Source organism: Poecilia latipinna, unplaced genomic scaffold (assembly GCF_001443285.1).
Source record: "Poecilia latipinna isolate Pla-1442-1.1 unplaced genomic scaffold, P_latipinna-1.0 Scaffold647, whole genome shotgun sequence".
Lineage (NCBI taxonomy): Eukaryota > Metazoa > Chordata > Actinopteri > Cyprinodontiformes > Poeciliidae > Poecilia > Poecilia latipinna.
Genome location: NW_015113263.1, coordinates 137,529 through 148,049, shown reverse-complemented (window position 1 = coordinate 148,049; position 10,521 = coordinate 137,529). Strand labels below are relative to the sequence as shown.

Here is a 10,521-nt window from a genome sequence, read left to right as displayed (position 1 = left end):
TCCTGTTAGCATGGCGGCTAGCTGGTTACTGCTAGCTCTGATTGGCTGTTTCTGACTGAGCGGAGTAATTATGCAGATCAGGGAGGAGATCGATTATTTTTTAGAGATTATCTGTCTCATGTTAGGACAGCGAAAGTTTTAATACGTAGGTAAAATGTATTTTTTAAGTTAGATGCTGCAGCTTTAAGCAGAGGTTCGGTGTGAGAGTCACTACCAGGTGGAGCAGAAGCGAAGCTCCGTCTGTCAGATATTACTACCTGTAGCGTAGCAGCGGTTCAACAGGAGAGCAGAACCAGCGTCTGACATCGCAGCTCGAAGACTTAAATCATTTTCCAGGTTATTTGTTTAGCTTTCTGACCGTCATGCTAATCCGGGTGAGTGTTTGTAGCTGTGCGCTGCTTTACCTGCTGTCTGATCCTCCGTATGTCTTTTTTACTGCAGTGAGCCTCGATGTAGCCAAACTCCGTCAAGTATCTCATTGTTTTTATGCCATATTAGCTTCGTTGTGTTGATGCATTTTGACGTGCTTCAATTTTCCGCCGCAACACGCAAACTTCCCCATTCACTCAGTGCGTTATAGTTCCACATCGCTTAGGATTTGTTGCTGCGCGTTTGCGCAGTGAAGGAAAAAGGAGACCAGCTGCACAGGCAGGCTGGGAATGAGAAGCAGGTGATGATCGGTTTGTGTGATCGGCAACAAGAGACCGTGATCAGCGATCACACACTTTTTCACGGAAATCGGCCGATTATGATCAGTGGCCGATCGAGGAAATAACTGTGGAAACAACATGATTTATCAATCTCCTAATAGATTTCAGTGAGTAAAATATTATGAACAGGCAAGTTTGTAGTTTTAGGTACAAACTTGCCTGTTCATAAGGCAAGAAACTAAAATGACTAATTTCCCAGTTAGACTTCAATCTTTTCTCACTGGAGCGTCTCCAGCTGTGATCTGATCTCAGGTTCAGCTTCTCGCTGTCTGACCTGAGTGAGCTGCTCTGCGATGTGGATCGCCGTCTGCGTGTGCAGAGTCACAGCGCCGGTCCGAATCCGAGACGTTCCCTTCGCCAGCGCCATGAAGATGATGAGCTGAGGAGGAGGAAGGGTCAGTGACATCATCATCATCATCACGGCGTGCTGCAGCCTCACCTGGTCCTGCAGGAACTCGTCCACGCAGCCGTTGTGTCTGATGTTTCTCAGCAGCATCTCAGCTGCTTCTATTCCCACTTTATCTGCATAAACACCTGAAACAACAGGTCAGAGGTCACAGGGGCGGGACCTGGAACCTGATTGGTTGAAGTTGGTTGATTTTATTCTTGTAATAAGTCTTATTTTGTTAGCATGTTCCTACATACTCTGTCATTGTCACATGACTTTATTCTCATAAATAATAAAAATATCCTGGCTCTAATATTCTATTGCAGAGATGACCTGAACTCAAGGTCCAAATAAATAGCAGCTGTAAATAAACGTCTGAAACAAGATGGCCGCCCTGGGAGTTCTGACATCACTCTGATCTCTGGAAACCAGAAGAGTACATTGGTGGAAAAATTAACCAAATAAGCCCTGGTGTGAAGTGAAGCTTTTCCTCCAGTAAAACCATCAAACTGCTCCTGATTCCTCTGCAGTGATGAAAACACACTGATTGGTTTCCAGAGCGGTGCTGCCCCCTGCTGGTCATCCTCACCTTTCTTTCCCAGAGCCGATCCTGCGAACAGGCAGCCTGTGGACGACTCAGCGATGATTCTGAAACAGAGCGACCAATCAGAGAGCTGCTGGTGCTGTCACAGCAGCAGGTGGGCGGGGCTTACATGATGCCGTTGCCGTTCCCGCAGGCTTTCTCCTTCTCCTGCACCGGCTGGATGTTGATGTAAAGTTCTTTGATTTCCTTCCTGATGGTCCGAACGGCAGCGGCCGACATGTCTTTAGCCAGCTGCAGACAGAAACAGGAAGTCAGCTCAGACAGACCAAACAAGCCAAATTAAAAGACTTTAAATCAGCTGAGAGGGGCTTTTACTTTGAAGGGCAGGACTCCGGCCACGAAGGCTCTGCCGTGGATCTTTGTGATGTTTCCTCTGTCCGTCATGGAGACGGGCTGCAGCTCCTTGAGCGGCTGTGCCGTCACCGCCACCTCCCCGCCGCCTTTAGGGTAGTAGCCCCTGCAGCACAAACAGACGCCATGACAACCAGGGTCTCTGACAGGAAACAGCAGCCGGACAGTGACGGAGTCGAGGGACGGACCTCATCCTGATGTCGCAGTCAAAATGGACGCCAAACTTCTCCACAATGGGCTTGAAGACCTGCAGGAGGAACCAGGAAGTTTATGGAGAATTTACGGTTCAAAACTTTAAATATCTGCCATGAAGGAGACCCGTTATGTTTCCTCGAACAGGCTGGAAGAGGTCTATGGCTACACAAAACATGTTTATTACAATTTTTTTAACAAAATCTCTTCAGTTCTCCTTTCAGAATAAACTGTTTTTATGGCCTCCGTCACTTTAAAACGAAATAAGCTGCTGGTCTCAATGTTTACACTAACATGAAAATGGCTGCAATTAAACAACCAAACACATTTGAAAAGCAGAAGTGTAGCCTCCTGCACAACCAACAAGAATGCAGCAGGTGGTTTCTAGATGGTAAGTCAACAACTAAACTTTTCTCTTTTCCAGCAGCCATTGTACAGCACATTGTACAGTGACTGTACAATGTCACTGTACAATGTGCTGTATTACTTTGTTAGAAGTAATAAAGTACTAATTATATATATTATATATAAAGTCCTTTATATTCAAAGCACTTTAAAGGAATTTTTACACAAATCAAGAATTTTCCAAACCCTGAAAACAAATTTGAAATTCAAGGATTTCAAGCACCCATACGAACTAGGTCTACAGATCCTGTGTTGAGTGTAGCGATATAAACAGTATCTAACTGGACCTACTGGTCAATATTTAACATAAACTGGTGAATCTTTTATCTTGGACTCTGCTGCAGTGACCCTGTGGCTCCAGCAGGGGGAGCACTCAGCTTACCTTTACAGTGTAGTCGATCTGCGGGGCCATCTCTGCGTTGGTTCCTCCTTTCAGAAGGAGCTGTGAGGCGGCGTCGGCGTACAGCGCGCAGGGCAGGGCCGCCTGCAGCAGCAAACACACACTCCTGACAGAAAACACACACATTACAGGAGCCGTGGGAAAAACGAGTCGGGGGGCGTGCAGCGGCCGCCGGTCGCTCCTCACCCTGCGGTCTGCGTGTCGGCCGTGTGGTTCCCCGACCGGACCTTCCCTGGAGTCAGGCTGATGTCAGTGGAGCCGATGCTGGCGCCCTGCAGGCTGCCGGAGCAGAGGTCAGAGACCAGCTGGAGGCCCGTCAGGTGCTGCGGCCTGAAATAAAAAAAACACGCAGCGTAAAAAGGGTTGAAACTAGAAATGTGCTAGAAATATTAATATCTGTATTGGTTCCGATGTTGAAAAAATTCTAGATCGGATATTACAATGCTTCCAATCCCTAAGAGCACATCTATTCAGTCTAATTCTATGCTCTGTGCTGTGAGCGATATCATGCTTTAGTCTTTATTTTATATTGTATTTAGAAGGTCTAATTATATTTTATGAACCATTTGTTGCAGCTTATTTTTACATGTTTGACCAAAGCTGATCTGCTCCTACCTGCACTGACTGAACAAATTAAAATTGGTTTTCCATGTTTGACCGAGCTTGTGAAGCTGTTGGTGTGTTTAAGTGAGCTGTACTACTGCAGAGTTATCAGATACCTTTATATCTTAGTTTTTTGTTCTTTTTTTAAAAAACATTTTAAGTCAATTCAGTTGTTTGTCTGTATCAGATAGGCTGATAGTAAACCTCAGACATCAGAAGTGAAAAAAGTGGATCTGTGCATCTGTAGAGAATTATTATGAAAGTAATAAAGATTTGAGGTTATATCCCAAATTAAATTTTACATTATTTCTTAAAAATATATTTTCTACTCTCGCATATATAACATATGAAAGTTGTTTCTAAAAAAAAAAAAAATTTGGAAAAAATGTGTCAATGTTGCACAACATTTGGTTCTGTATTTTTTTTTAAATACAGAACCAAAAAAAGGTTTGTGACCAAATATATATATCTGTTAATCAATCAAAATGGCTCAACATTACTAATTGATTTTGTAAAAATATTATCAAGCTCCAATGATCTCCAAGTAGATAACTACTGAAATTAGTTATTTCAGTAGTTATACTGAAATATAACTACTGACATTAGCTAGTCATCTTTTAGCTAACATTAGCTAGTCATCTAGCTAATGACTAGCATTAATCAGATAATCAGATTAATTAATCAGATAATTAATGCCATTATCTGAAAATGGCATTAAATTTGAGCATTTTCTTTCCAATTCTCATTGAAAGCAACATCATTGCAGGTTGATCTAAAAGTTGATAGTCTAGTTCTTATATCTCTGAGCTGAATCGGAGTTGATGGATGTTTAATGATGAACAGATTTTTCTGGAAGAAAGGAAGCAGCAGAGAAAACTGGGAATAACGTGAAGGCTTTGTGGATAAAACAGAAAGACGCTCCTATTGGCTGGCAGTCTGATTCACTGATGCTTCAGATGCTCATTAATATTCTTATTTATGGAGATTTTTGAATGAAGACTGGTCTGTGTGTGGAGATCCTGGAACATTAAATCTGTTAAAAGTTTAAAATCATCAGAATCCATATGAAAGTTACACGTTTAACCTGAGCTGCGTCATAAATCTGACGCCAAAGACCGAACATTAGAGTTGATTAAACGGGTTTTTGTTCTTTTAAAACTGACTGAAGCAACTTTAATGAATAGGCTAACGTTAGCCTGTTAGCTGCTAACCCACCTGAGCCCCGGGGTGCTCCTGCCTGCCCGGATCTTGATGATCTTTATGGCGGAGCCGGTGATGCAGCTGAGCGCCGCCGAGACTCTCAGGATCTGTCCGCCCTAAGGAGAACCGACAGCGGGGTGAGACAGAAGCCGCACCAGGGGCGCTGAGAGGCGGCTGGTAGCAGCTAGCTCCCCGTTAGCCTGTTATTATCAGCGCGGAGGAGGAACCTCTGCGGCTTTCCCGTTGTTTCTCTGCTAATTAAAGTGAATACTCACTCCCTCCATGACGCTGCCGTCTATCTCCACCGTCGCAGAGTCCATTTTCATTCACTAAACTCCGCTTCAACTTTCTCTCTCTCAGTTGTCCTGCTCAGCTGCAGCCTGCAGTACTTTTCCAACTGTTCCAGTCCGGCGGCATCAAGCTCGGAACGCCGAACTTATACTACTTCCGGTGACCGTCAAAATAAAATGCGGTTCGCTCATACTACTTCCTCTGGCTATTAAAGTAAAACAAAACTGGTAATGAAGATATATTTTCAACTTTTTCAATCGACTCAGGGCCGTGCAGAGACTTTTGGAGGGGCAGGGGCTCAAAGTAAAAGAAATGGCACATTGAACAAGATCTTAAAACGCCGTACACCAATATAGCAACAATCCATATTAATCTAGAATTTCATTGGATCCTACTAAATCATTGCCATCGTGTGGGGACAATGCAAAGCAAATGTGGTATATTTTCCCCAACAGGTTTAATGTTTCTGTTTCAGCTGCTGACAGTCCTGGAGGGCTGAGCTGATCTCAGACTGTGGCTGTTAAACAGACCATCAGAGAGAAGGTCAAATGTTATGAAGTTATTAAATAAGCAAATTTGCTGCCATTTTACTAATTAAGCCCTAATGATATCTGACTGTTTAACCTCTATAGTAACTTGGCTGCAGACTGATTTATAGATCAAAGAAGCTCAAAAGGGTTAACTCTATCTTTTGATGTTAACACCTCAGATCTAGAATTGACCGGGATATGAAGGCAAAAAAAACAAACTCAGTAGGGCCATTCAGGGGCCCCTAGAAATGATTGAACTGTAACACAGATCATAGATCTAAACATGTAGCATTCTTTTATAGAGAATGACAATGTTATTAATTTTTATTTAATACATTCAAATGAGAAAAAAATATATTTAGGATTAAATTAGGAAGTTTACTTTGTAAAAGTTTAAAGAATCATGTTGATAGTTTGATAGTGTGTTATCATGGCTACAATATGGTGTAGTCATTGTGTTTGAGCTGGTTTGTTCACAAATACATCACAGAAAATAACCAATAATCAGTGATTGATTTTAAACTTGGCCAATAAACCTGGTCTCCCTCTCACAGACTTCACCTTATCTATATTTAAACATGTTATTGATGCTGAGGTTCTTAGTAGGAAGGGTTTCGGGGGGTTTCTGTCTAAGGCCCCATATTACCTTGGTCCGGCCCTGCGATGCGCATCTCTGAATCTACCTGGAATCCCCCCGGTGGCCCCTATGTTAGTCCGCCGACGCTTTGGGGTCGTTTTGATTAATTTAATTGTGGCATGTTTGGGTTTATGCTGCGGTTCTAATTACTGCTACAGTATTTTCGCTTATGTTTATTTTGTGAACTCCAAATGGGCCGAATCTTCCTTTAACACTTGAGGTTCTGCAATAACTTCTATTTACACCCGCTCACCTCCAGCCCAGATCCAGTCAGCAGCGGCTTTAACCCGCCTGGTAGAGATGTGGCATTTAGCAGCCTGATTAAGTTAAAGTCAGAAGTTTTCTCTGCAGCCGAAGCATTTCTGTGTTTAGGGGCGAGGCGGGGTTTTTCCCGCTATTGCGAGGACAATTACGAAAATATAAATAGAAACAGTTTTTCTAACGTCAACAGACCTACGTTTTATTCACAAACCAGTGTATTTGGTTTGTGAATAAAAATATTCTTGCCCATAATTTGATAGGGAGCAGATCCGCTCCTCCTCACCATGGACCCGATGTCTGAACAACATGGAGGCTCTGAGAGTCATTATTAGACTGAGGCCAGCCAGACTAGTTCATTTTACTAAATTATTATATTTAGCTAAACATTATTGCTGAGGGGCACAAGCAGGATTTCTGACATACAGATAAAAAATAAATAAATAAATAAATAAATATAAAATTGAAAAAAAAAAATCAAAAAGGGCACTAGGGGCATAAAGGATAAAAGGGGAAGCGCCCTTTCACACTAAATGTAGCGGGCCGCGACTTCAATATGTCCCGGAGCCGAGACTTCAATATGTCCCGGAGCCGCGACTTCAATATGTCCCGGAGCCGAGACTTCAGTATGTCCCGGAGCCGAGACTTCAGTATGTCCCGGAGCCGCGACTTCTCTGCCCAGTGAAACAAGTGCTGCTCAGCGACTTCTCTGAGAATTACATATGTGATTTTCGGATGAATCCATTGCTTTTGGATCTTCTCCTTCGTGATTTTTTGTGTTATCTTGTTTAAAGGTTTACTTCCTTCTTGGAACATTGTATTATGTGGGGCTATATGAACTAACAATCAGCCACAACCTCAGATGTCTCGGGGCCGAAATGTCGGAGAAATCATGAATGCTGGGAGGAGAAAAAAGAAAGTAAAGACTAAGCCTACGATCCCTGGGCGGAACACCTGACCTGTAAACCAGCGGAATCCAACCACAGACGTCAGAATCCAAAGATCCGCCCAACTGAGGTGACATCACCACCTGGTCTGGATCCGCCCGCTGAACTGACCATAAATACTGCAACATTGAGCGTCAGATCCTCCAGAGCTGCTGTTCTCCTGCAGACGCTGGGCCCTTTTGGAAGGATTCTACCGAGCGGAACCAGAGGATCCATTATCTGTTTTTCCAAGGTATCGGCTGCCAATTCAACCCTTTTACGTCCTACTAGTGCAGACCACCAGAAATTCTTCGCTCTCCTCTCTCTGCAGATGAATCTGACCTGCTTTACCTCAGCTGATCCAGCAGCTCCCACCGTCTCCATGCTGTACGACAGGACGGTCGACGATGGACATTTCTGGGCCAGAGAAGATCCGATGATTCCCCTGCCTTCCTGCCCCGGATCCTCTGCCTCCCAGTGCTCCGTCTGCATGGACCAGCTGGTCACAGTGGTCTGCCGCAACCTGACGACTGGTGTGAAGTTTTTCATGGAGGGCCCGGGAGGCTCCATCAGCTTCAACGAGACTGGTGAGAAGCTCCACACGTGGTGGTGCTGCTAATTTCTCCCCCTGTGGATTTCCATGCTGCCCGGTTCTGATGCTCTACAGGGACAGAACTATCTGAACTATCTCTGATCCGGTCTCTGTTACAGTCTGTCCTCAGCTTCCCTCACCGATGACTGCTCCCGCTCCATCAAGGCATCATCTGCCTGCCATCATCCCAGCCATCCTTTGTCTCATCTTCATCCTCATCATCATCCTCATTATCACCAAGAAGGTGGGCGCTTCAGATGAAATGTTCAAACTCATTTCGTTGTAATTCTGCTCAGCAATACTTTTCCTCACATCTTCCTCCATCAGGTGAATCTAATCGAATCAAACTCTCCAGGCAAATGTCATGATTTATGTATAAATTAACTGTACGGGATAATGTGCGGTTTCTCACACAATCTCTGAACCAGACTAGACCCGTTTGGAGTTCATGTCCCGGTCCGACTCCGTTTTCTTTTTCATTGATGATCCAAGTTCCTCTTGCATAATTTACATCCATTTTATGAACATCGGCTCACAGATCGATGTGGATTTTAGACAGAAAATGAAAATATGTACTATTTACATCAGATTGAGGTTTTCCCTTCATTTTTTATTTTATCTTTTACTTTTTTAGTGTTCAGTTTAATCTTTTAAGTAGAGACAAAAAAAATTAAAATATTGAATAAACACTGGGTTTGATGCTGCGCGTGTTACATCACACTAAATGGATTCAGATTTTTGTGTAACTTGGTGAATTTTGGTTCTTTGTAGTTTATTGTTGACTGAAGAGGTTTGTTTCGCTGCCGCAAAGTTTGCACACAGTTCATTTTTATATGCTGAGCGGTGGGCTAACAACGCGCCGCCACAGTGCAAAAACTGATGGTCTCTGGTTTATTAACCCTTTCTGTGGTTTTTAGATCTGCGGCAGCAGGAAGTTCAGAGCTGCTCCCAGATGTTGCTTCAAGTAGAACCAGGAGGAGAAAGAGGAGAATGGAGCGTCTGATATGAAGCCAATTAATGTATGTTCTCGGCAATAAGAAGTTAAAGACTGCAGGAAAACCCGTTTGGTTTATTCTGCAAGAGGCTATCATCTCATGGGGAAGAGTCTGGATTCTTTATTTTCATTATTCTATCTATTATAGACCACGAAGCCCTGACAGAAGTCCAGCGACACAAATTAAATAAAATAAAATGTGTTTGAAGTACAGATATAAAGTGAAAAAATAAGATGTAAACTATGAGTTTTAAACTTGATTGTCAAAGGGACAAGGTCTCTAGCTGATGATGGCATTGCTCTAATTAACATTTTAATTAGCTGAATGTTTCCTGTGTTCGCATGTTTGAACAGGTTTTCTTCATTTCATCAAATAAAATTAATATTTCTGAATTGATCAATGTTAACGAGTTTATTTTTGTCTGTTTTTAATGTCTACTTAAACTAAAAAAGAATGTAATTTTAAATTAACCTTAATTTCTACTAAATTATGTTTGATCATGAATTGTAACATTGAACCTTTTCTTGTTTTGCTGAATTTTAATAAAAACAGATCTTAAAGCTCACGGCTGGTGATTTTTAACCTGTTGTCACAATGGACCAATCAGAGGGCTTTACAATTCCTGCTTCAGGTTCTGGTTGTTCAGTGCTGATAAAGAACAATTCAATCTGGAAAGACTCAGACGGAGAAAAAAAAGAACGATTAAGAAATTTAACAAAACTAAATAACTGTTCTTTGGCGCTCGGGCCCCGGCAGATGATTGAGCTGTAATTTGCTGTGAACTCGGGTGAACATCCCAGAAGCTGATGATGCTCTCCCCCCGGGGCCATAACATGCTTTCTTGGAACAATTAAAATACTTTGCATACTTTAAGTATTCTGTTTTATTATGTAATATAAACGTGCTTGATATTTTTATCTTAAGTGTACTATTCTGTAATCAAATTACATTTAAAATATATTTAGAATGTCTTCTAAGTATATTAGCATTATGCATATTACATATTAGTAGAGTGATTACAGTATGCTCCAGTTACTCTTTTTAGTGACTTAATGTCTTTGATTATTCTGCTTTACCACTTTGTACATTACATGCTTCATACACACTACAGTATTGCAAACGTAACAGGCTACCAGAGCACAGAAGGATCCATTACAACACAGTTTAAAGGTGAAACAAATTATTGATCTGATAGTATATTGGCAATGTGCTCTTGAAAAATGGGAATATATTGAATACACAAATTGTCAGTATATTAGAAGTTTACGGAAAATATGCTTGTGACAATTCGAACAATAAAACAATAGGTACTGTCATGAAGAGGTTGTGGGTGGTGGTGAGGAGATGACGCTGAGACCCAGGTAAGATGGTGAAAATGAAGAGTTTAATGATAAAGCTCACAGTCCAAAACAGGCAGCACGGCAGAGAGACAGGCACAC

At 42.2% G+C, this 10,521-nt stretch overlaps 1 protein-coding gene across 1 annotated transcript in view; it reads right to left on the bottom strand.

Annotated features, from left to right (window-relative positions):
* rtca (RNA 3'-terminal phosphate cyclase) overlaps positions 1 to 5,273 on the bottom strand; it is a 9,192-nt gene extending 3,919 nt beyond the window's left edge. The window contains exons 1-10 of the mRNA XM_015043757.1: positions 5,129 to 5,273; positions 4,869 to 4,969; positions 3,237 to 3,380; positions 3,033 to 3,156; positions 2,242 to 2,300; positions 2,018 to 2,159; positions 1,812 to 1,933; positions 1,688 to 1,746; positions 1,150 to 1,244; positions 985 to 1,089 (exon numbers count right to left, since the gene is read on the bottom strand). Coding sequence (XP_014899243.1) covers positions 985 to 1,089; positions 1,150 to 1,244; positions 1,688 to 1,746; positions 1,812 to 1,933; positions 2,018 to 2,159; positions 2,242 to 2,300; positions 3,033 to 3,156; positions 3,237 to 3,380; positions 4,869 to 4,969; positions 5,129 to 5,179 — 1,002 coding nt within the window. The 5' untranslated portion in view covers positions 5,180 to 5,273. The remainder of the gene's footprint in view (positions 1 to 984; positions 1,090 to 1,149; positions 1,245 to 1,687; positions 1,747 to 1,811; positions 1,934 to 2,017; positions 2,160 to 2,241; positions 2,301 to 3,032; positions 3,157 to 3,236; positions 3,381 to 4,868; positions 4,970 to 5,128) is intronic.
* Between the last annotated feature and the right edge of the window lie 5,248 nt (positions 5,274 to 10,521).